The sequence below is a fragment of the Ranitomeya variabilis genome, chromosome 2 (assembly GCF_051348905.1).
Source record: "Ranitomeya variabilis isolate aRanVar5 chromosome 2, aRanVar5.hap1, whole genome shotgun sequence".
NCBI classification, from domain to species: domain Eukaryota; kingdom Metazoa; phylum Chordata; class Amphibia; order Anura; family Dendrobatidae; genus Ranitomeya; species Ranitomeya variabilis.
The window spans coordinates 1,104,518,208-1,104,544,605 of record NC_135233.1 but is presented as its reverse complement, the minus strand read 5'-3'; the positions used below and the strand labels follow the sequence as shown (position 1 = coordinate 1,104,544,605).

Below are 26,398 nucleotides of genomic sequence, written 5' to 3'. Positions count from 1 at the left end.
GAGGGGTAATGAGAATGAATTATTAACCAACCATTATAGCAAAGTGCGATGTATAATAACCAGCACACTATACAGAGCCTTGAAAAAGTCTTCATACCCCGTGAACATTTCCACATTTTTCACGTTACAGCCACAAATTTACATGTATTTTATTGGGATTTTGGGTGATACAACAAGTAATAAGGATTTGTGACGTGTAAAGGAAATGAGACGGGGTTTCTGGGAATTGTGAGGTGCATTAGTATTCAGCCCCCTGTAGTCTGATGCCCCCGAATAACATCCTGAGTGACCAACGCCTTCATAGATCCCATCATTAGTACATTGCGTCCTCCTGGGTGTGATTTCTTCTCGGTATAACTACAGATGTTCTGTGAAGGCCTCAGAGGTTTGTGTGAGAACATCAAGGATCTAACAACATCATGAAAACAAAGGAGCTCACCAGACAGGTTAGGGATAAAATTATGGAGAATAGGAAAGCAGGGATAAATGATAAAAAATAGCCCAAACTCTGAACATCTCACAAAGCATTAATCCATCATACAAGAATGGAAGGAAGGGGAGAATCTGACCACAGGACAACTATTAGTCGTATACTCCACATATCTGGCCTTTGTGAAAGTGTGGCAAGAAAGACATTTTTGAAAGTTATAAGAAATCCCATTTGTAGTTTGCAAAAATCCATGTATGGGACACAGCGAGCGTGTGGAAGAAGGTGCTCTGGTCAGAGGAGACGAAAGGAAACCGCTATGTATTAACACCATCCCCACCGTTACACATGGTGGCAGCATCCTGCTGTGGGGAGGCTTTTCTTCAGCAGGGGCAGGGAAACTGGTTAGAGGTGATGAGAAGATGGATGGAGGTAAATACAGAGCAATCCAGGAGGAAAACCTGCTGCAGGAGACTTAAAACTGGGGCATAGGTTCACCTTCCAGAAGGCGAACCCTAAATATCCTGGCCGAGCTACAATGGAGGGTTAGATCAGGCATATTCCTGTGTGTGAACGGCCCAGTCACCATGCAGACCCAAATTCCAGAGAATCTGTGACAAGACGCGGAAATTACTGAACACAGACGTCTCCATCCAATGTCACTGAGAGAGAGGGCAAAGAAGAAGGGGCAAAATGTCACCTACAGATGTTCAAAGCTGGAGAGACAGACCACAAGAGACTGCAGGGAAAGGGGGAGAGACAGACCCCAAAAGACTGCAGAGAAAGGAGGAGAGACAGACCCCAAAAGACTGCAGAGAAAGGTGGAGAGACAGACCCCAAAAGACTGCAGAGAAAGGTGGAGAGACAGACCCCAAAAGACTGCACAGAAAGGTGGAGAGACAGACCCCAAAAGACTGCAGAGAAAGGTGGAGAGACAGACCCCAAAAGACTGCAGGGAAAGGTGGAGAGACAGACCCCAAAGGACTGCAGAGAAAGGGGGAGAGACAGACCCCAAAAGACTGCAGAGAAAGGAGGAGAGACAGACCCCAAAAGACTGCAGGGAAAGGAGGAGACAGACCCCAAAAGACTGCAGGGAAAGGTGGAGAGACACCCCAAAAGACTGCAGGGAAAGCTGGAGAGACAGATCCCAAAAGACTGCAGAGAAAGGGGGAGAGACAGACCCCAAAAGACTGCAGAGAAAGGGGGAGAGACAGACCCCAAAAGACTGCAGAGAAAGGAGGAGAGACAGACCCCAAAAGACTGCAGAGAAAGGAGGAGACAGACCCCAAAAGACTGCAGAGAAAGGAGGAGACAGACCCCAAAAGACTGCAGAGAAAGGAGGAGACAGACCCCAAAAGACTGCAGGGAAAGGTGGAGAGACAGACCCCAAAAGACTGCAGGGAAAGGTGGAGAGACAGACCCCAAAAGACTGCAGAGAAAGGAGGAGAGACAGACCCCAAGAGAATGCAGGGAAAGGGGGAGAGACAGACCCCAAAAGACTGCACAGAAAGGTGGAGAGACAGACCCCAAAAGACTGCAGGGAAAGGTGGAGAGACAGGCCCCAAAAGACTGCAGAGAAAGGAGGAGAGACAGACCCCAAGAGACTGCAGGGAAAGGGGGAGAGACAGACCCCAAAAGACTGCAGAGAAAGGAGAGAGACAGACCCCAAAAGACTGCGGAGAAAGGAGGGAGAGACAGACCCCAAAAGACTGCAGAGAAAGGAGGACAGACCCCAAAAGACTGCAAAGAAAGGAGGAGAGACAGACCCCAAAAGACTGCAGAGAAAGGTGGAGAGACAGACCCCAAAAGACTGCAGAGAAAGGTGGATAGACAGACCCCAAACGACTGCAGGGAAAGGTGGAGAGACAAACCACAAAAGACTGCAGAGAAAGGGGGAAAGACAGACCCCAAAAGACTGCAGAGAAAGGAGGAGAGACAGACCCCAAAAGACTGCAGAGAAAGGTGGAAACAGACCCCAAAAGGCTGCAGGGAAAGGTGGAGAGACAGACCCCAAAAGACTGCAGAGAAAGGAGGGAGAGACAGACCCCAAAAGACTGCAGAGAAAGGAGGGAGAGACAGACCCCAAAAGACCGCAGGGAAAGGTGGAGAGACAGACCCCAAAAGACTGCAGAGAAAGAGACAGACCCCAAAAGACTGCAGAGAAAGGTGGAGACAGACCCCAAAAGACTGCAGGGAAAGCTGGAGAGACCGAGATAGACCTCAGGAACAACAGAGAGACCTCTTGTAGATTGTGTGGCCAGTATATGTGAGTGTACAGGAGAATTTGGTATGGAATAGACAATGTCAATGGTTGAGGGAGAGAACACAGAAGTGACAACCAACACTCCAGGTGTAACTCCTCACTGCCACAAACCACCAGGGGTGCCGACATTAACTTCTCATCTCCCCAAGTCACCATGGGTGTCAACATTAACTCCTCACCTCTCCAGACCACTATGGGTGCCGACAATAACTCCTCATCTCCCCAAGTCACCAGGGGTGCTGACATTAACTCCTCATCTCCCCAAGTCACCATGGGTGTCAACATTAACTCCTCACCTCTCCAGACCACTATGGGTGCCGACAATAACTCCTCATCTCCCCAAGTCACCAGGGGTGCCGACATTAACTCCTCATCTCCCCAAGTCATAAGGGGTGCTCACATTAACTCCTCATCTCCCCAAGTCATCAGGGGTGCCGACATTAACTCCTCACCTCTCCAGACCACTATGGGTGCCGACAATAACTCATCTCCCCAAGTCATCAGGGGTGCCGACATAAACTCCTCATCTCCCCAAGTCACCAGGGGTGCTGACATTAACTCCTCACCTCTCCAGACCACTATGAGTGCTCACATTAACTCCTCATCTCCCCAAGTCACCATGGGTGCAGACATTAACTCCCTTCTTCCCCAGACCACTAGGGGTGCCGACAATAACTCATCCCCCCCAAGTCATCAGGGAAGCCGACATTAACTCCTCATCTCCACAGGTCACCAGGGGTGACATTAACTCCTCATCTCCACAAGTCACCAGGGGTGCTGACATTAACTCCTCACTGCCACAAACCACCAGGGGTGCCGACATTAACTCCTCATCTCCCCAAGTCACCATGGGTGTCGACATAACTCCTCACCTCTCCAGACCACTAGGGGTGCTCACATTAACTCCTCATCTCCCCAAGTCACCATGGGTGCAGACATTAACTCCCTTCTTCCCCAGACCACTAAGGGTGCCGACATTAACTCCTCACCTCTCCAGACCACTATGGGTGCCGACAATAACTCATCTCCCCAAGTGATCAGGGGTGCCGACATAAACTCATCTCCCCAAGTCATCAGGGAAGCCGACATTAACTCCTCATCTCCCCAAGTCACCAGGGGTGACATTAACTCCTTTCTTCCCTACACCACCAGGGGTGCCGATATTAACTCTTCACTGCCCCAGGTCACCAAGGGTGCTGACAATCATTTCTTTTTGGCAGGGTGGCCTCGTGTAGCTGAATATTGCTGCAGACATCACACTGTTACTGCCCCTCACGTGACAGGTGGCACAGACCGCGGCCATCTGCCCGCTCCATCACTGGCAGATTACACATCACTCTGTCCTCACAGCTCCCCCCAGCGGTGCACACAGGGATGGCAGTACATAAGCACTGCGCGCTCCCCCTGGTGGCCGCAGGCGGGCGGTGCAGGGAGCAGACATGTGGCTGCTCGGCCATAACAACCTGTGACCAGTTACTACGGGGGATCCGGGTCCTTATATAAGGGGCCCCTGGGCACAAGGCAGCAGGGAGCCAGGGGCCACACAGCTGCTGCCCGCTCCCAGGTGTCACCTGAGCCCAGTGCAAGGCCGCCCCGCGCTGCAGCACATAGTGAGGGTCATACTGCACCTCTGCTGTGGCAGGCGCCATGCTCCTCCTGCCCATGGTCCTCGGTGCGGAGAGCTGTGCGCACAGAGCTGCGGCTGCTGCTAGAAAGGGCCCGAGCTCCAGAGCTGCACTCCTCCTCCAGAGCTGCGGGAAACTTCCAGCCAATCACAGGCCGGCCCCACACTGCCCCTCACACGAGGCCTGGGGGACCCCAACCCCTGAGAGGAGGAGGATGGGGGCTGTAGTCACCACAGGAGCGGGGGTTAGGAGGATGGGGGCTGTAATCACCACAGGACTGAGGAGGATGGGGCTGTAGTCACCACAGGGCTGAGGAGGATGGGGCTGTAGTCACCACAGGACTGAGGAGGATGGGGGCTGTAGTCACCACAGGGCTGAGGAGGATGGGGGCTGTAATCACCACAGGGCTGAGGAGGATGGGGGCTGTAATCACCACAGGACTGAGGAGGATGGGGGCTGTAGTCACCACAGGACTGAGGAGGATGGGGGCTGTAATCACCACAGGGCTGAGGAGGATGGGGGCTGTAATCACCACAGGACTGAGGAGGATGGGGCTGTAGTCACCACAGGGCTGAGGAGGATGGGGCTGTAGTCACCACAGGACTGAGGAGGATGGGGGCTGTAGTCACCACAGGGCTGAGGAGGATGGGGGCTGTAATCACCACAGGGCTGAGGAGGATGGGGGCTGTAATCACCACAGGACTGAGGAGGATGGGGGCTGTAGTCACCACAGGGCTGAGGAGGATGGGGCTGTAGTCACCACAGGACTGAGGAGGATGGGGGCTGTAGTCACCACAGGGCTGAGGAGGATGGGGGCTGTAATCACCACAGGGCTGAGGAGGATGGGGGCTGTAGTCACCACAGGAGGGGGGGTGAGGAGGATGGGGGCTGTAATCACCACAGGGCTGAGGAGGATGGGGGCTGTAGTCACCACAGGACTGAGGAGGATGGGGGCTGTAGTCACCACAGGGCTGAGGAGGATGGGGGCTGTAATCACCACAGGACTGAGGAGGATGGGGGCTGTAGTCACCACAGGGCTGAGGAGGATGGGGGCTGTAATCACCACAGGGCTGAGGAGGATGGGGGCTGTAGTCACCACAGGAGGGGGGGTGAGGAGGATGGGGGCTGTAATCACCACAGGGCTGAGGAGGATGGGGGCTGTAATCACCACAGGGCTGAGGAGGATGGGGCTGTAGTCACCACAGGACTGAGGAGGATGGGGGCTGTAATCACCACAGGACTGAGGAGGATGGGGGCTGTAGTCACCACAGGAGGGGGGGTGAGGAGGATGGGGGCTGTAATCACCACAGGGCTGAGGAGGATGGGGGCTGTAGTCACCACAGGACTGAGGAGGATGGGGGCTGTAGTCACCACAGGGCTGAGGAGGATGGGGCTGTAGTCACCACAGGACTGAGGAGGATGGGGGCTGTAGTCACCACAGGGCTGAGGAGGATGGGGGCTGTAATCACCACAGGGCTGAGGAGGATGGGGGCTGTAATCACCACAGGAGGGGGGGTGAGGAGGATGGGGGCTGTAATCACCACAGGGCTGAGGAGGATGGGGGCTGTAATCACCACAGGACTGAGGAGGATGGGGGCTGTAGTCACCACAGGACTGAGGAGGATGGGGGCTGTAGTCACCACAGGAGGGGGGGTGAGGAGGATGGGGGCTGTAATCACCACAGGGCTGAGGAGGATGGGGGCTGTAGTCACCACAGGAGCAGGGGTGAGGAGGATGGGGGCTGTAATCACCACAGGGCTGAGGAGGATGGGGGCTGTAATCACCACAGGGCTGAGGAGGATGGGGGCTGTAGTCACCACAGGACTGAGGAGGATGGGGGCTGTAGTCACCACAGGGCTGAGGAGGATGGGGGCTGTAATCACCACAGGGCTGAGGAGGATGGGGGCTGTAATCACCACAGGGCTGAGGAGGATGGGGGCTGTAGTCACCACAGGACTGAGGAGGATGGGGCTGTAGTCACCACAGGACTGAGGAGGATGGGGGCTGTAGTCACCACAGGACTGAGGAGGATGGGGGCTGTAGTCACCACAGGGCTGAGGAGGATGGGGGCTGTAATCACCACAGGGCTGAGGAGGATGGGGGCTGTAATCACCACAGGGCTGAGGAGGATGGGGCTGTAGTCACCACAGGACTGAGGAGGATGGGGGCTGTAGTCACCACAGGACTGAGGAGGATGGGGGCTGTAGTCACCACAGGGCTGAGGAGGATGGGGGCTGTAATCACCACAGGGCTGAGGAGGATGGGGGCTGTAATCACCACAGGGCTGAGGAGGATGGGGGCTGTAATCACCACAGGGCTGAGGAGGATGGGGGCTGTAATCACCACAGGGCTGAGGAGGATGGGGGCTGTAGTCACCACAGGAGCGGGGGTGAGGAGGATGGGGGCTGTAGTCACCACAGGAGCGGGGCTGAGGAGGATGGGGGCTGTAGTCACCACAGGAGCGGGGCTGAGGAGGATGGGGGCTGTAATCACCACAGGACTGAGGAGGATGGGGCTGTAGTCACCACAGGACTGAGGAGGATGGGGCTGTAGTCACCACAGGACTGAGGAGGATGGGGGCTGTAGTCACCACAGGACTGAGGAGGATGGGGGCTGTAATCACCACAGGAGGGGGGCCGATGAGGATGGGGGCTGTAGTCACCACAGGACTGAGGAGGATGGGGGCTGTAGTCACCACAGGAGCGGGGGTGAGGAGGATGGGGGCTGTAGTCACCACAGGGCTGGGAGGATGGGGGCTGTAGTCACCACAGGAGCGGGGCCGAGGAGGATGGGGGCTGTAGTCACCACAGGGCTGAGGAGGATGGGGGCTGTAGTCACCACAGGGCTGAGGAGGATGGGGGCTGTAGTCACCACAGGAGCGGGGCCGAGGAGGATGGGGGCTGTAATCACCACAGGGCTGAGGAGGATGGGGGCTGTAATCACCACAGGGCTGAGGAGGATGGGGGCTGTAGTCACCACAGGGCTGAGGAGGATGGGGGCTGTAATCACCACAGGAGCAGGGCTGAGGAGGATGGGGGCTGTAGTCACCACAGGGCTGAGGAGGATGGGGGCTGTAGTCACCACAGGGCTGAGGAGGATGGAGGCTGTAGTCACCACAGGAGCGGGGCCGAGGAGGATGGGGGCTGTAATCACCACAGGAGCGGGGCTGAGGAGGATGGGGGCTGTAGTCACCACAGGGCTGAGGAGGATGGGGGCTGTAGTCACCACAGGGCTGAGGAGGATGGGGGCTGTAGTCACCACAGGAGCGGGACTGAGGAGAATGGGGGCTGTAGTCACCACAGGAGCGGGGCCGAGGAGGATGGGGCTGTAGTCACCACAGGAGCGGGGCCGAGGAGGATGGGGGCTGTAGTCACCACAGGAGCGGGGCTGAGGAGGATGGGGGCTGTAATCACCATAGGGCTGAGGATGATGGGGGCTGTAGCCACCACAGGAACAGGACAGGAGGAGTGGTGCTGTGCAGTGTATATATACAGGAGGAGTGGTACTGTGCAGTGTATATATACAGGAGGAGTGGTACTGTGCAGTGTATATATACAGGAGGAGTGGTACTGTGCAGTGTATATACACTCACCGGCCACTTTATTAGGTACACCATGCTAGTAACGGGTTGGACCCCTTTTGCCTTCAGAACTGCCTCAATTCTTCGTGGCATAGATTCAACAAGGTGCTGGAAGCATTCCTCAGAGATTTTGGTCCATATTGACATGATGGCATCACACAGTTGCCGCAGATTTGTCGGCTGCACATCCCAAAGATGCTCCATACAAGGCAGGATGGATCCATGCTTTCATGTTGTTTACGCCAAATTCTGACCCTACCATCCGAATGTCGCAGCAGAAATCGAGACTCATCAGACCAAGCAACGTTTTTCCAATCTTCTACTGTCCAATTTCGATGAGCTTGTACAAATTGTAGCCTCAGTTTCCTGTTCTTAGATGAAAGGAGTGGTACCCGGTGTGGTCTTCTGCTGTTGTAGCCCATCTGCCTCAAAGTTCGACGCACTGTGCGTTCAGAGATGCTCTTAGGCCTACCTTGGTTGTAACGGGTGGCGATTTGAGTCACTGTTGCCTTTCTATCAGCTCGAACCAGTCTGCCCATTCTCCTCTGACCTCTGGCATCAACAAGGCATTTCCGCCCACAGAACTGCCGCTCACTGGATTTTTTTTCTTTTTCGGACCATTCTCTGTAAACCCTAGAGATGGTTGTGCGTGAAAATCCCAGTAGATCAGCAGTTTCTGAAATACTCAGACCAGCCCTTCTGGCACCAACAACCATGCCACGTTCAAAGGCACTCAAATCACCTTTCTTCCCCATACTGATGCTCGGTTTGAACTGCAGGAGATTGTCTTGACCATGTCTACATGCCTAAATGCACTGAGTTGCCGCCATGTGATTGGCTGATTAGAAATTAAGTGTTAACAAGAAGTTGGACAGGTGTACCTAATAAAGTGGCCAGTGAGTGTATACAGGAGGAGTGGTACTGTGCAGTGTATATATACAGAACAACACATTTACTGAAACAAACAGCTGACAACACAGCAAAGAATCTCGTTGCTGAACGTTATCAGTTAGGAGAAGATACGAAAAATGTTCAATGGAACAGATCTACTATGAAGCACTGTGAAGACGTCATCAAAAAATGGATTAAATATGGCACAAAAGTGATGTTATCTAGAACTGGATATCCTCCAAAAACTGACAGAAGACAAAAAGATTGATCCAGGAGGGGGCCAAGAGGCGGACAGTAACTTTAAAGGAGCTGCAGGAATTTCTGGCTGCTCCTGGTTGTGTTCTGCATGTGACAACATTATCCCATATTCTCCATATGTGGGGCAGGGCGGATGGAAGGTGGAAGCCTTTTCATGTTCTGCCGAAACCTCCATCCCATCTGCCACAAGTCTGGCTGCTCTCCAGGAACATTTCTATAACAGAAGGTTTCCTATACATCCACCTTTTCTGAGCTATAGGCTGGCGGCTCTCCGGGAACATTTCTATAACAGAAGGTTTCCTATACATCCACCTTTTCTGAGCTATAGGCTGGCTGCTCTCCGGGAACATTTCTATAACAGAAGGTTTCCTATACATCCACCTTTTCTGAGCTATAGGCTGGCGGCTCTCCGGGAACATTTCTATTACAGAAGGTTTCCTATACATCCACCATTTCTAAGCTATAGGCTGGTGGCTCTCTGTGGACATTTCTATAACAGACGGTTTCCTATACATCCACCTTTTCTGAGCTGTAGGCTGGCGGCTCTCTGGGGACATTTCTATAACAGAAGGTTTCCTATACATCCACCTTTTCTGAGCTATAGGCTGGTGGCTCTCCGGGAACATTTCTATAACAGAAGGTTTCCTATACATCCACCTTTTCTGAGCTATAGGCTGGCGGCTCTCCGGGAACATTTCTATAACAGAAGGTTTCCTATACATCCACCTTTTCTGAGCTATAGGCTGGCGGCTCTCCGGGAACATTTCTATAACAGAAGGTTTCCTATACATCCACCTTTTCTGAGCTATAGGCTGGCGGCTCTCCGGGAACATTTCTATAACAGAAGGTTTCCTATACATCCACCTTTTCTGAGCTATAGGCTGGCGGCTCTCCGGGAACATTTCTATAACAGAAGGTTTCCTATACATCCACCTTTTCTGAGCTATAGGCTGGAGGCTCTCCGGGAACATTTCTATAACAGAAGGTTTCCTATACATCCACCTTTTCTGAGCTATAGGCTGGCTGCTCTCCGGGAACGTTTCTATTACAGAAGGTTTCCTATACATCCACCTTTTCTGAGCTATAGGCTGGCGGCTCTCCGGGGACATTTCTATAACAGAAGGTTTCCTATACATCCACCATTTCTGAGCTATAGGCTGGCGGCTCTCCGGGAACATTTCTATTACAGAAGGTTTCCTACACATCCACCATTTGTGAGCTATAGGCTGGCGGCTCTCCAGGAACATTTCTGTAACAAGGTTTCCTATACATCCACCTTTTCTGAGCAATAGGCTGGCAGCTCTTCGGGAGCATTGCTATAAAAGAAGGTTTCCTATACATCCACCATTTCTGAGCTATAGGCTGGCGGCTCTCCGGGGACATTTCTATAACAGAAGGTTTCATACACATCCACCTTTTCTGGGCTATAGGCTGGTGGCTCTCCGGGAACATTTCTATAACAGAAGGTTTCCTATACATCCACCTTTTCTGAGCTATAGGCTGGCGGCTCTCCGGGAACATTTCTATAACAGAAGGTTTCCTATACATCCACCATTTCTGAGCTATAGGCTGGCGGCTCTCCGAGAACATTTCTATTACAGAAGGTTTCCTACACATCCACCATTTGTGAGCTATAGGCTGGTGGTTCTCCAGGAACATTTCTGTAACAAGGTTTCCTATACATCCACCTTTTCTGAGCAATAGGCTGGCAGCTCTTCGGGAGCATTTCTATAAAAGGTTTCCTATACATCCACCATTTCTGAGCTGTAGGCTGGCGGCTCTCCGGGGACATTTCTATAACAGAAGGTTTCATACACATCCACCTTTTCTGGGCTATAGGCTGGTGGCTCTCCGGGAAAATTTCTATAACAGAAGGTTTCCTATACATCCACCTTTTCTGAGCTATAGGCTGGCGGCTCTCCAGGAACATTTCTATAACAGAAGGTTTCCTATACATCCACCTTTTCTGAGCTATAGGCTGGCAGCTCTCCGGGGTTTCCTATACATCCATCTTTTTTGCCGCCCTCATGTAATACTAGATTACAGACATTGCCTTGCTATACGAGGGCGATTGTGATGGTGTGATATGTTATGTGGATATCATTTTGTGTATATTTATATTTTACTGATTTTAATAGTGTTCTCTTGTTGCCCTGTATCATTCCGTGTATTCCCCATATTGTCTAGAGTCTCAATTACCTTCCAAAAGGCTGATAATTGAATTGGGTCACTTACTGTCTGCAGCCTGACTGTATCTATGCCTTGATGAAATTTGTAGTGGTACAACACGGCACTCATACTATCATGCGAGTTACGTGCTCAAGTAAAGCATCCAGCCCAAAGCAATCCAGACAATAGAGAAATTTGGCACTCAAAAATATTTTAGCATGGATAGTTATTTATTCAATGTGCATCCATAGAGACAAAAGTTGAATGTCTTGATGACCCCCTGCTGTGCCTTAATCCCTGAGGCACCTTTGTCAGGTCTGGGAGGCCTGAAAACCACCCCAACCTGTCTGACTACCCCTGGACATAAGGAGGGGGCTGGGGAGGACAGGAGCTGGGAAGTCAGTTCCTGTGTGGTGAGGATGGTGTGAAGACAGCAAGTCAGAGAGAAAGGGAAGCGTATGGATTTTTTATCCTCTGCTGGATTATTGGACTCATCTCCTTGGACATTTTATCCTGTTACTGAACTGCATTCGTGTTCTGGACTATTGTATCCTCAGTGTGGTGGATTGTTTATGGACCTTTTAGTTTTGCCTATAATATAGGTCTTGGGATTGTTCACACTTCCCTTGCTCTGCTGATTGTGTGGTATCGAAGAAGGACCCCGTGACAACAATATATCTGGAGATGCTTGCATTCATTAGCAGCTGCAGTGACAGGGGGCACATGTGGATTATTTCTGTCTCCAACGCCCTTCTGTCTTGATTTTTGTACAACGTTATTGTCGGCATAGTTTCCGGACGACTCATTATATCCTTTCATTATAAGTCGGTCTTTGATGTGATTACTTTCTTTACAAAAGCTGGAATCATTGGAGCAAATCCGCCTGGTCCTTAAAAACTCCCCACAGGGAACACGTTTCATCATATGGGCCGGGTGGCAACTAAGTGCTTGTGAAATAACGGTGCCACTCACTGCTTGGTGGTATGTTGAGGTGGAAATAGTACCCAAGTCCAAATCTCCCTCCAAGTTCATTTCACTTGTAGAGAAGGATCTGGGGGTACTTGTAGATCACAGAGTGGATAATGTCAGTCTGCGGCTTCAAAAGATAGCAGGACATTGTCGTGTAATGAAATAGACATTTACCCAAGGCACAAGGATGTACAGCCTGCACAGTACAGCCTAGGTACAATGTGAACGTAAAAACAATATACAAAGAACAACCTGAACTGTACGACATAAGCATGATCTTATATCCAACAAAGATCAACCCAAGAACCTAATGGACACTAATGTCCAAATAAATAACAAAGTAATAAAACTTGCATGGTATAATCTAGTTATACCAAGAACAGTACAACATGTCCGATACACTCCAAGTACAATATGCACAGTAGAACCTGAACATTTCAACCTAAGTACAATAAGACATAAGTGAAACCTGCATGGTACAGGCTGCACACTACAACCTAAGTACAACCTGCACAGCACAACCTAAGTACACAGCATGCACACTACAACCTAAGTACAACCTGCACACTACAACCTAAGTACACAGCATGCACACTACAACCTAAGTACAACCTGCACAGCACAACCTAAGTACACAGCATGCACACTACAACCTAAGTACAACCTGCACACTACAACCTAAGTACACAGCATGCACACTACAACCTAAGTACAACCTGCACAGCACAACCTAAGTACACAGCATGCACACTACAACCTAAGTACAACCTGCACACTACAACCTGAACAATTCAACCTGAATACAAGACCTAAGTACAACCTGCTCACTACAACCCAAATACAACCTGCACAGCACAACCTAAGTACACAGCATGCACACTACAACCTAAGTACAACCTGCACACTACAACCTGAATACAAGACCTAAGTACAACCTGCTCACTACAACCCAAGTACAACCTGCACAGCACAACCTGAACAATTCAAACTAAATACAACAAGACCTAAGTAAAACCTGTGCACTACAACCTAAGTGCAACCTCCACACTACAAACCAAGTACAACCTGCACACTAAAAGGTAAGTACAGCCTGTATAGTACAACCTACACAGCACAACCTGCACACTACAACCTGAACAACTCAACCTAAATACAAGACGCAAGTACAACTTGCACAGCACAACCTAATTACAACCTGCACACTACAACCTGAACAATTCAACCTAAATGCAACAAGAACCAAGTACAACCTGCACACTACAAGCCAAGTACAACCTGCTCACTACAGCCTGCACACTACAAGCTAAGTGCAACCTGCACAGCACAACCCAAGTACAATCTTCACACCACAACCTATGTACAACCTGCACAATACAATCTACACAGTACAACCTACACAGTACAACTTAAATACAACATGCACAATACAATCTAAGTACAACCTACACAGTACAACCTACATACAAACTGCACACTACAACCTAAGAACAATCTGCACAGTACAACTGAAGTACAAACTGGATAGCAACATTTCAGTACAACCTGCACGGCACAATCAAAGCACAATCTTCAGGCCATGTGCACACGTTCAGGATTTTTAGCGTTTTTTTCGCGTTTTTTCGCTATAAAAACGTGATAAAAACGCGAAAAAAACGCTAACCTATGCCTCCTATTATTTACAAGGTATTCCGCATTTTTTGTGCAAATGTTGCGATTTTTTCCGCGAAAAAATCGCATAGCGGAAAAAAAAGCAACATGTTCAATAAAAATGCGGAATTGCGGGGATTCCGCACACCTAGGAGTCCATTGATCTGTATACTTTCCGCACGGGGCTGTGCACACCATGCGGGAAGTAAGCAGATTATGTGCGGTTGGTACCCAGGGTGGAGGAGAGGAGACTCTCCTCCACGCACTGGGCACCATATAAGTGGTCAAAAAATAAGAAATAAAATAAAAAATAGGCCTATACTCACCCTCGATGTCCCGCGCAGTGTTCCCGCCTCCACTGCACGCTGCCGTTCGGTTCCTGTAGCTGATGTGCGGCGAAGGACCTCGCCGATGACGTCACTGTCCTGTGATTGGTCGTGAGCGGTCGTGTGACCGCTCACGTGACCGTGACGTCACGGAAGGTCCTGCGCGCACACACCAGCTATAGGAAGACGAACGGATGCCGCTGATGAGATGTCTGGGTGAGTATAAGCATTTTTTTATTTTTTTTATTATTTTTAAACATTCTATCTTTTACTATAGATGCTGCATAAGCTGCATCTATAGTAAAAAGTTGGTCACACTTGTCAAACGCTATGTTTGACAAGTGTGACCAACTTGTCAGTCAGTTTTCCAAGCGATGGTACAGATCGCTTGGAAAACTTTAGCATTCTGCAAGCTAATTACGCTTGCAGAATGCTAAAAAAACGCGAAAAAAACGGAAAAAAAACGCAAAAAAAAAAATGCGGATTTCTTGCAGAAAATTTCCGGTTTTCTTCAGGAAATTTCTGCAAGAAATCCTGAACGTGTGCACATACCCTGAGGGTACAATCTAAGTACAAACTGCATAGTAAGTACTAACTGCACCCTAAGTACAACCTACAAAGTACAACCTGCATGGTCAAAAATAACTAAAACCTGCACAGTTCAACATAAGTACAACCTGCATAGCACAATCTAGGTATAACCAGCACAATATAACTCATAAATGTAACCTAAACGGTACAACCTAAGTACACCATGGACTGTACAAGCAAGTCCAACCTGCACAGAAAATGCACACACACTAAATGCAACATGTACAGCAGGACCAAAGCACAAAGTAAAATCTAAGTACACATGCACGGTACAACATAAGCACAACCTGCATCAGACAACATAAGCACAACTTGTACGGTGCAACATAAATACCACCTGCATGGTACAACATAAGCACAACCTGTACGTAACTGCAAATCTGCACATTACAATCCAAGTACAACATAACTACAATAAAGTGAACACTAAAAATACGGCATATCAATTCTCATTACTCCAGATAGATTAGATCAGTCACACAGCAAAATCTCGGTCAGTGTGTTGAGACCTGCATCTCTTAGGCCTCTTTCACACTTCAGTCTTTTGGCGTCAGTTTGAAACCGCCATTTTCGTCAAATAGCGGATCCGCCATTTTTTTTTCGGCGGATCCGCTATATTCCCATAGACATGCATTAGCGACGGATTGTGGCGGATGGTCGTCCGTTCCATCCGCCATGTGACGGATCTGTCGAGATTTGGCGGACGTCATCTAGACATTGACGGACATTATAAACGTTTTTTGTCTGCGCCGAAATGGCGGTTCACGACGGATCCGTCGCGTCCGCCATTCCATAGAATGGCCGCCTATGGGCGGCGGATCCGTCGCCCCAATCCGCTTTTTCAATTGCGCATGCTCCAAAAAGTAGATACTTTTCCCAGACAACCCCCAAGTAACGGATCCGTCAAAAAAACGGGTCCGTTAGAACCGTTTTCTCAACAATTGTGACAGATCCGTCACTATGTCGGAGCAGACTGACGCCAAACAACTGAAGTGTGAAAGTAGCCATAGCACAACAGTATCTCAATTTAAGGGAAGGTCTAAAACCTAAAGATGGTGCATGATATGGGTGTCCAGGAGACTCAGGACAACTTCCAAAACTCAGCTGGATCACATGGCAGCACTGCTGCCCCATCCATCATCAAACATAGCGGCACATAAACCTTTTCCGGGCCAATAGAAAAGATGACAATTCACAAGCCCATAGTAAGCACCCTGGGCCCCAACACACTGCACCATATCCCCTATTATCTCAGCTCCATCTGTTTCCTGACATCAGTCGCAAGTAAACGATAATTTCCAAAGCATCTGACCAACAAAGCAGCCCTATACCTGACTACCAAAGACCCCGACACACAAGCACGACAGGGCAACCACAGTCACGTCTAGAAATAATACATCACGTCATTGTGTATAGGAAGCAGTATTAATTATAGTAGTAATAACGTAGTCTTGTACACAGGGGCAGTATTATAGTAGTTATATTATTGTACATAGGGGCAGTATTGTAGTAGTTCTATTCTTGTACATAGGGGGCAGTATTATAGTAGTTATATTCTTGTACATAGGTGCAGTATTATAGTAGTTATATTCTTGTACATAGGGGCAGTATTATAGTAGTTATATTCCTGTACATAGGAGCAGTATTATAGTAGTTATATTCTTGTACATAGGGGCAGTATTATAGTAGTTATATTCTTGTACATATGAGCAGTATTATAGTAGTTATATTCTTGTACATAGGAGCAGTATTATAGTAGTTATAGTCTTGTACATAGGAGCAGTATTATAGTAGTTATATTCTTGTACATAGCAGCAGTATTATAGTAGTTATATTCTTGTACATAGGAGCAGTATTATAGTAGTTATATTCTTGTACATAGGGGCAGTATTATAGTAGTTATATTCTTGTACATAGGAGGCAGTATTATAGTAGTTATATTCTTGTACATAGGGGCAGTATTATAGTAGTTATATTCTTGTACATAGGAGCAGTATTATAGTAGTTATATTCTTGTACATAGGGGCAGTATTATAGTAGTTATATTCTTGTACATAGGTGCAGTATTATAGTATATTCTTGTACATAGGAGCAGTACTATAGTAGTTATATTCTTGTACAGAGGGACAGTATTATAGTAGTTATATTCTTGTACATAGGAGGCAGTATTATAGTAGTTATATTCTTGTACATAGGGACAGTATTATAGTAGTTATATTCTTGTACATAGCGACAGTATTGTAGTAGTTATATTATTGTACATAGGGGCAGTATTATAGTAGTTATATTCTTGTACATAGGGGGCAGTATTATAGTAGTTATATCCTTGTACATAGGGAACAGTATTATAGTAGTTACATTCTTGTACATAGGGGCAGTATTATAGTAGTTATATTCTTGTACATAGGGACAGTATTATAGTAGTTATATTCCTGTACATAGGAGGCAGTATTATAGTAGTTATATTCTTGTACACAGTGAGCAGTATTACAGTAGTTATATTCTTGTACATAGCAGTATTATAGTAGTTATATTCTTGTACATAGGAGCAGTATTATAGTAGTTATATCCTTGTTCATAGGGAACAGTATTATAGTAGTTATATTCTTGTACATAGGAGCAGTATTATAGTAGTTATATTCTTGTACATAGGGGCAGTATTATAGTAGTTATATTCTTGTACATAGGGGCAGTATTATAGTAGTTATATTCTTGTACATAGGAGCAGTATTATAGTAGTTATATTCTTGTACATAGGGGCAGTATTATAGTAGTTATATTCCTGTACATAGGAGCAGTATTATATTAGTTATATTCTTGTACATAGGAGCAGTATTATAGTAGTTATATTCTTGTACATAGGGGCAGTATTATAGTAGTTATATTCTTGTACATAGGGGCAGTATTATAGTAGTTATATTCTTGTACATAGGGGTCAGTATTACAGTAGTTATATTCTTGTACATAGGAGCAGTATTATAGTAGTTATATTCTTGTACATAGGGGCAGTATTATAGTAGTTATATTCTTGTAGATAGGGGCAGTATTATAGTAGTTATATTCTTGTACATAGGGGCAGTATTATAGTAGTTATATTCTTGTACATAGGGGCAGTTGTTGTGAATTCTGCTCTTGGGCTCCCTCCGGTGGTTATAAGTGGTAGCGCTGCTGTCTGTCTTTCACAGCAGTCATCAGGTGTGGCCACTTCGGACTGAGCTATTTAGTCTGGCTTCACCCTTTAGTCAGTGCCAGTTGTTCATTGTTTCTGGAGGATTCACATCCCTTCCTGGTCTCTCCTGCTTGCTGTTCTTTTCAACAAAGATAAGTTCTGCTTGTTTTTGCAGCCCACATTTTGTGGGCCTTATTGTTCTGTGCATTTCATGTTTTTTCTTGTCCAGCTTAATCTGTGTAAGGATTTATGCAGCCAAGCTGGAATCTCTGGAGAGGCAGATATACCCTCCATGTCTTTAGTTAGATGTGGAGTTTTTGTATTTTCTGTGGTGGATATTTTCTAGTATTTTAATACTGACCGCATAGTTCTCTGTCCTATCCTTCCTATTTAGCTAGATTGGCCTCCTTTGCTAAATCCTGTTTTCAGTCTGTGTATGTTTTTTCCTCTCCTCTCACAGTCAATATTTGTGGGGGGCTGTCTACCCTTTGGGGATTTTCTCTGAGGCAAGATAGTTTTCCCTATTCTATGTATAGGGTTAATTAGTCCTCCGGCTGTGTCGAGGTGTCTAGGATTGGTAGGTACATCCCACGGCTACTTCTAGTTGCGGTGTTAAGTTCAGGGTCTGCGGTCAGTACAGATACCACCTTCTCCTGAGTACGTCTCATGCTGCTCCTAGGCCACCAATTCATAACAGGCAGTATTATAGTATTTATATTCTTGTATAGGGGTCAGTATTACAGTAGTTATATTCTTGTACATAGGGGCAGTATTATAGTAGTTATATTCTTGTACATAGGAGCAGTATTATAGTAGTTATATTCATGTACATAGGGAGCAGTATTATAGTAGTTATATTCTTGTACATAGGAGCAGTATTCTAGTAGTTATATTCTTGTACATAGGAGCAGTATTCTAGTAGTTATATTCTTGTACATAGGGGCAGTATTATAGTAGTTATATTCTTGTACATGGGAGCAGTATTATAGTAGTTATATTCTTGTACATAGGAGCAGTATTATAGTAGTTATATTCTTGTACATAGGGGCAGTATTACAGTAGTTATATTCTTGTACATAGGGGCAGTATTATAGTAATTATATTCTTGTACATAGGGGCAGTATTATAGTAGTTATATTCTTGCATATTCATATATATATATATATATATATATATATATATATATATATATATATATATATATATATATATATATATACACACATACACCGGACGCCACTATGACATCACTGTACAGGTATACCGGACCCCTCTATGTCATCACTGTACAGGTTGTTGTGAATTCTGCTCTTGGGCTCCCTCCGGTGGTTGTTAGTGGTAGTGCAGTGGTCTCTGGATGGTAAGCAGGGCAGGTGTTTCTGCTTATTGCAGCTCTATTAGGTATTTAGGTGTGTGGGATCCATCAATCCCTGTTGTCCATTGTATCTTGGAGGGATTGCATCTCTGTCCACTTGCCCTGCAGTTATTTCAGCTAAGATAAGTGTCTAGTTTTTGTTCTCTGTAGCACGCATGCAATGTGCTTTTATGTGCAGTGCAATCTATTGTGTTTTTGTCCAGCTTAGACTTGTTTGGATTTTTCTGTCATGCTGGATTCTTTGGAGATGCAGATATACATCCTATGTCTTTAGTTAGATGTAGTGATAGTATATTCTGCTGTGGATTTTTCTAGAGTTTTAATACTGACCACTTAGTACTCTGTCCTATCCTTTTCTATTTAGCTAGAAGTGCCTCTTTTGCTAAACTCTGTCTTTTCTGCCTGTGTACGTATTTCCTCTTAATCTCACAGTCAATATTTGTGGGGGGCTGCCTATCCTTTTGGGGCTCTGCTCTGAGGCAAGATAGAATTCCCATTTCCATCTATAGGGGTATTTAGTCCTCCGGCTGTGTCGAGGTGTCTAGGCCATGTTAGGTACATCCCACGGCTACTTCTAGTTGCGGTGTCAGTATTAGGATTGCGGTCAGTACAGGTACCACTTACTCCAGAGATAGTCACATGCGGCTCCAGGGTCACCGGATCATAACAGTACAACTGGCCCACAATGAGTTAAATGCATCTCAGAAGAAGGGAAGAAAAGTGCTGAGCCATTTTTTTTTTCTGTAGTCTGTTTTGTCTTTCCTTCCCTCTTTTCCTCTGGGTGACTGAAGAGCTGTGTGCTAGCATGGATGTTCAGGGATTAGCTTCTCGTGTAGACCAACTGGCTGCTAGGGTACAGGGTATTTCCGATTATATTGTTCAGACTCCGGTTTTAGAGCATAGGATTCCTACTCCTGATTTATTTTTTGGGGACAGGTCTAAATTTTTGAGTTTTAAAAATAACTGTAAACTGTTTTTTGCTCTGAAACCTCGTTCTCCTGGTGATCCCATTCAGCAGGTTAAAATAGTAATCTCCCTGCTGCGTGGCGATCTCAGGATTGGGCATTTTCCCTGGAATCTGGGAATCCTGCCTTGCTTAATGTAGAAGCTTTTTTCCAGGCTCTAGGGTTATTGTATGATGAACCAAATTCTGTGGATCATGCTGAGAAGACCTTGTTGACCCTGTTTCAGGGTCAAGAAGCGGCAGAATTGTATTGTCAGAAATTTAGAAAATGGTCTGTGCTGACTAAGTGGAATGAGGATGCTTTGGCGGCAATTTTCAGAAAGGGTCTTTCTGAATCTGTTAAAGATGTTATGGTGGGGTTTCCCACGCCTATTGGTCTGAGCGATTCTATGTCCCTGGCCATTCAGATTGATCGGCGCCTGCGTGAGCGCAGAGCTGTGCGCGCTGTGGCGTTGTCCTCAGAGCAGATACCTGAGCCTATGCAGTGCGATAGGATTCTGTCTGGAGCGGAACAACGGAGATTCAGACGTCAGAATGGGTTGTGCTTTTACTGTGGTGATGCTTCTCATTTCATTTCGGTCTGCCCTAAGCGTACTAAGAGGATCGCTAGTTCAGTTACCATTGGTACCGTACAATCTAAATTTCTGTTATCTGTGACATTGATCTGCTCATTGTCGTCATTTTCTGTCATGGCGTTTGTAGATTCTGGCGCCGCTTTGAACTTAATGGACTTTGAATTTGCCAGACGTTGTGGTTTCCCCTTGCAGTCTTTGGAGAACCCTATTCCTTTAAGGGGCATTGATGCTACACCGTTGGCTAAAAATAAATCCCAGTTTTGGACACAGGTGACCATGTGCATGGCGCCAGCCCATCGGGAGGATTGTCGCTTTCTGGTGTTGCATAATTTGCATGATGCTATTCTGCTGGGTTTTCCATGGTTGCAGGTACATAATCCGGTGTTGGATTGGAAATCTATGTCTGTGACAAGTTGGGGTTGTCAGGGAGTTCATGGTGACGTTTCTTTGATGTCAATCTCCTCTTCCCCCTCTTCTGAAATTCCAGAGTTCTTGTCTGATTTTCAGGATGTGTTCGATGAGCCCAAGTCCAGTTCCCTTCCACCGCATAGGGACTGTGATTGTGCTATTGACTTGATTCCAGGTTGTAAGTTTCCTAAGGGCCGACTTTTCAACCTGTCTGTGCCTGAACATGCCGCCATGCGGAGTTATATTAAGGAGTCTTTGGAGAAAGGGCATATTCGGCCATCTTCTTCACCATTGGGGGCGGGATTTTTTTTTGTTGCCAAGAAGGATGGCTCGAGACCCTGTATTGATTATCACCTCTTGAATAAGATTACGGTCAAATTTCAATACCCTTTGCCTTTGCTTTCGGATTTGTTTGCTAGGATTAAGGGGGCTAGCTGGTTTACTAAGATTGACCTTCGAGGGGCATATAATCTTGTTCGTATTAAGCAGGGTGACGAATGGAAAACTGCGTTTAATACGCCCAAGGGCCATTTTGAATACCTTGTGATGCCTTTCGGGCTCTCTAATGCTCCATCTGTTTTTCAGTCCTTCATGCATGATATCTTCCGGAATTATCTTGATAAATTCATGATTGTATATTTGGATGACATTTTGATTTTTTCCGATGATTGGGAGTCTCATGTGAAACAGGTCAGGATGGTATTTCAGATCCTTCGTGATAATGCTTTATTTGTGAAGGGGTCTAAGTGTCTCTTTGGATTGCAGATGGTTTCTTTTTTGGGCTTTATTTTTTCTCCCTCATCTATAGAGATGGATCCGATTAAGGTTCAGGCCATTCATGATTGGATTCAGCCCACGTCCGTGAAGAGTCTTCAGAAATTTTTGGGCTTTGCTAATTTTTATCGCCGTTTCATTGCTAACTTCTCCAGTGTGGTTAAACCCCTGACCGATTTGACGAAAAAGGGCGCTGATGTGACAAATTGGTCATCTGCGGCTGTCTCTGCCTTTCAGGAGCTTAAACGCCGATTTACTTCTGCCCCGGTGTTGCGTCAACCAGATGTTTCTCTTCCTTTTCAGGTTGAGGTTGACGCTTCTGAGATTGGGGCAGGGGCCGTTTTGTCTCAGAGGAATTCTGATGGTTCCTTGATGAGGCCATGTGCCTTCTTTTCCCGAAAGTTTTCGCCTGCTGAACGTAATTATGATGTCGGCAATCGGGAATTGTTGGCTATGAAGTGGGCGTTCGAGGAATGGCGACATTGGCTTGAGGGAGCCAAGCACCGTATTGTGGTCTTGACCGATCATAAAAATCTGATTTACCTCGAGTCTGCCAAGCGGCTGAATCCTAGACAGGCTCGATGGTCTTTGTTTTTCTCCCGTTTTGATTTCGTGGTCTCGTATCTTCCGGGTACTAAGAATATTAAGGCTGATGCCCTCTCTAGGAGCTTTTTGCCTGATTCTCTGGAGGTCCTTGAACCGGTCGGTATTCTAAAGGAAGGGGTGGTCCTTTCTGCCATCTCCCCTGATTTGCGACGGGTTCTTCAGGAATTTCAGGCTGACAAACCTGACCGCTGTCCAGTGGGGAAACTGTTCGTTCCTGATAAATGGACTAGTAGAGTGATTTCGGAGGTTCATTGTTCTGTGTTGGCTGGTCATCCTGGTATTTTTGGTACCAGAGATTTGGTTGGTAGGTCTTTTTGGTGGCCTTCTTTGTCGCGGGATGTGCGTTCTTTTGTGCAGTCCTGTGGGACTAGTGCGCGGGCTAAGCCTTGTTGTTCCCGCGCTAGTGGGTTGCTTTTGCCTTTGCCGGTCCCTGAGAGGCCTTGGACGCATATTTCTATGGATTTTATTTCGGACCTTCCGGTTTCCCAGAGGATGTCGGTTATCTGGGTGGTTTGTGATCGGTTTTCTAAGATGGTTCATCTGGTGCCTTTGCCTAAGTTGCCTTCCTCTTCTGATTTGGTTCCATTGTTTTTTCAGCATGTGGTCCGTTTGCATGGTATTCCAGAGAATATTGTGTCCGACAGAGGTTCCCAGTTTGTTTCTAGGTTTTGGTGAGCCTTTTGTGCTAGGCTGGGCATTGATTTGTCTTTTTCTTCCGCATTTCATCCTCAGACAAATGGCCAAACCGAGCGAACTAATCAGACTTTGGAAACTTATTTGAGATGCTTCGTGTCTGCCGATCAGGATGATTGGGGTGGCCTTTTTGCCATTGGCCGAGTTTGCCCTTAATAATCGGGCTAGTTCGGCAACCTTGGTTTCACCCTTCTTTTGTAATTTTGGTTTTCATCCTCGTTTTTCTTCTGGGCAGGTTGAGCCTTCTGATTGTCCTGGTGTGGATTCTGTGGTTGACAGGTTGCAGCAAATTTGGGCTCATGTGGTGGACAATTTGGTGTTGTCTCAGGAGGAGGCGCAACGTTTTGCTAATCGTCGTCGGTGTGTTGGTTCCCGGCTGCGGGTTGGGGACTTGGTCTGGTTGTCTTCCCGTCATGTTCCTATGAAGGTTTCTTCCCCTAAGTTTAAGCCTCAGTTTATTGGTCCTTATAGGATTTGTAAGCGCTACATAGATAGGGGATCGGCCCGGTGGTGCAGCTATCCACATCGCTCAAAATACCGAGAAACATATGAAAGATAAGTAACCCTTTGGTATCTTGTTATACTCCTGATGAACCTCTTTAAAAAGAAGGAAGAGGGGAAACGCGTTGAGTTAAAAGGGATTCTTTTGAGTTAAAAGGGATTTTTCTGATTGAGCAAAAAGGGATTTACTTGATGTAAATATATCCAACTGTATCCATCAACTGGTTGGTTGATTTTGACACTGTAAAAAGCTCATCATGGTAATGTGTGGCTATATGAGGTATGATTGTGGAGCACAGTAGTTGTCTCCTTGTAATACTGTGACAGCATCTTGAGGGGTGTCCCCAATACATTAAATCAACCAAGAAGATATATGCAGATGTTTCTATGATGGATTTTTTATTGTAATTTTTAAAGTTTAGCACTGTAGCACTTTCTCCTACTTTAAGCTTATCTAGTCAGTAAAAGAACATTAGTTCAAGCTTATTTAGTTAGAAAAAGAACATTAGTTCTAGCTAGATAGTCGTATAGGTTCACCCAGACATTTTCATCGATTCAATCTATTTTGTGCACCCGTATGGATGACCTTTTCCATTCCCTTGTTCCGGATAGGGTTTTGCAGGGGTAGCAGGGTGAGCCGACGAGGAGCGGGGGCGCCATTGCGCAGGATAACAGGGTGCCAACCTCCGCAAATAGGTAGGGTGCATTCAGTGATTGTAGGGCTCGGCACTGCCCTGGCCTTTCCTGTGGTTTGATTGTGTTTTGGTGATGGTTTTTGCAAGTGCACATTTTTGGTCTTTTTAATAATTGATTTAATAAAGGTTAATTTTTAATCTTATACACATTTTTGGGGGATCCTTTCTGTGAGCCGACTTTCTGCAGGTTGGCAGCATCAGCTGGTTCGTTATCCTTGGTTGGTTTCCTATTTAGCTCACCTGGATACTCAGTTCCTTGCCTGCTCTCAATGTATTCAGTGCTCTTCAGATTCCTTGTGGCTACCTTGCTCCCAGTCTCTCCAAGACAAGCTAAGTTTTTGTTTGTTTATTTTTTGATTATCAGCATTCATCATGTTTCTTGTCCAGCTTGCTAAAATGTGATTTCCTCGCTTGCTGGTTGCTCTAGGGGACTGAGTTTCTCCCCCCACACCGTTAGTTGGTGCGGGGGTTCTTGAAATCTCAGTGTGGATATTTTGTAAGGGTTTTTTACTGACCGCACAGACCCCTTTTCTATTTTCTGCTATCTAGTAATAGTGGGCCTCATTTGCTGAATCTGCTTTCACCCCTGTGTATGTGCCTTCCTCTTACCTCACCGTTATTATTTGTTGGGGGCTTCTATCTTTGGGAATTATTTCTCTGGAGGCAAGAGAGGTCTTTCTTTCTCTCTAGGGGTAGTTAGTTCCTCAGGCTGGCTCGAGACGTCTAGGATTTTAGTCACGTTCACCGGCTACCTCTAGTGTGTTGGATAGGTTCAGATTTGCGGTCAGTCCAGTTTGCCACCTCCCTGGAGCTTGTCCTATGTTTTGTTACTTAGCTGGAGTATTTTGTGATCCTCAACCACTAAGGATCATAACAGACATCTCTGTACAGGTATACCGGACACCTCTATGACATCACTGTACAGTTATACCGGACGCCTCTATGACATCACTGTACAGGTATACCGGACACCTCTATGTCAGCACTGTACAGGTATACCGGACGCCTCTATGTAATCAATGTACAGGTATACCGTACACCTCTATGACATCACTGTACAGGTATACCGGACGCCTCTATATCACTGTACAGGTATACCGGACACATCTATGACATCACTGTACAGGTATACCGGACGCCTCTATGTCATCATCGTACAGGTATACCGGACACCTCTATGACATCACTGTATGGGTATACCGGACACCTCTATGTCATCAGTGTACAGGTATACCGGACACCGCTATGACATCACTGTACAGGTATACCGGACACCTGTATGTCATCATCGTACAGGTATACCGGACGCCTCTATGTCATCACTGTACAGGTATACCGGACACCGCTATATCATCACTGTACAGGTATACCAGACACCTCTATGACATCACTGTACAGATATACCGTACACCTCTATAACATCACTGTACAGGTATACCGGACACCTCTATGACAACACCGTACAGGTATACCGGACACTTCTATGACATCACTGTACAGGTATACCGGACACCTCTATGTCATCACTGTACAGGTATACCGGACACCGCTATATCATCACTGTACAGGTATACCGGACACCTCTATGTCATCACTGTACAGGTATACCGGACACCGCTATGTCATCACTGTACAAGTATACCGGACACCTCTATGACATCACTGTACAGGTATACCGGACACCTCTATGACATCACTGTACAGGTATACCGGACGCCTGTATGTCATCACTGTACAGGTATACCGGACACCGCTATGACATCACTGTACAGGTATACCGGACACCTCTATGACATCACTGTACAGGTATACCGGACGCCTGTATGTCATCACTGTACAGGTATACCGGACACCTCTATGACATCACTGTACAGGTATACCGGACACCTCTA

At 46.8% G+C, this 26,398-nt stretch overlaps 1 protein-coding gene across 4 annotated transcripts in view; it reads right to left on the bottom strand.

The window, feature by feature from the left end:
* DNMT3A (DNA methyltransferase 3 alpha) overlaps window positions 1-26,398 on the bottom strand; it is a 206,130-nt gene that overhangs the window by 29,897 nt on the left and 149,835 nt on the right. Inside the window, exon 1 of one of the 4 annotated variants that reach the window (XM_077291892.1) lies at window positions 4,319-4,420. The exons of the other annotated variants lie outside the window; for them this stretch is intronic. Within the exon in view, the coding sequence (XP_077148007.1) occupies window positions 4,319-4,354 (36 nt within the window). The 5' untranslated portion in view covers window positions 4,355-4,420. Of the gene's footprint in view, window positions 1-4,318; window positions 4,421-26,398 lie in introns of those variants that run through there. 4 annotated transcript variants of the gene reach the window in all.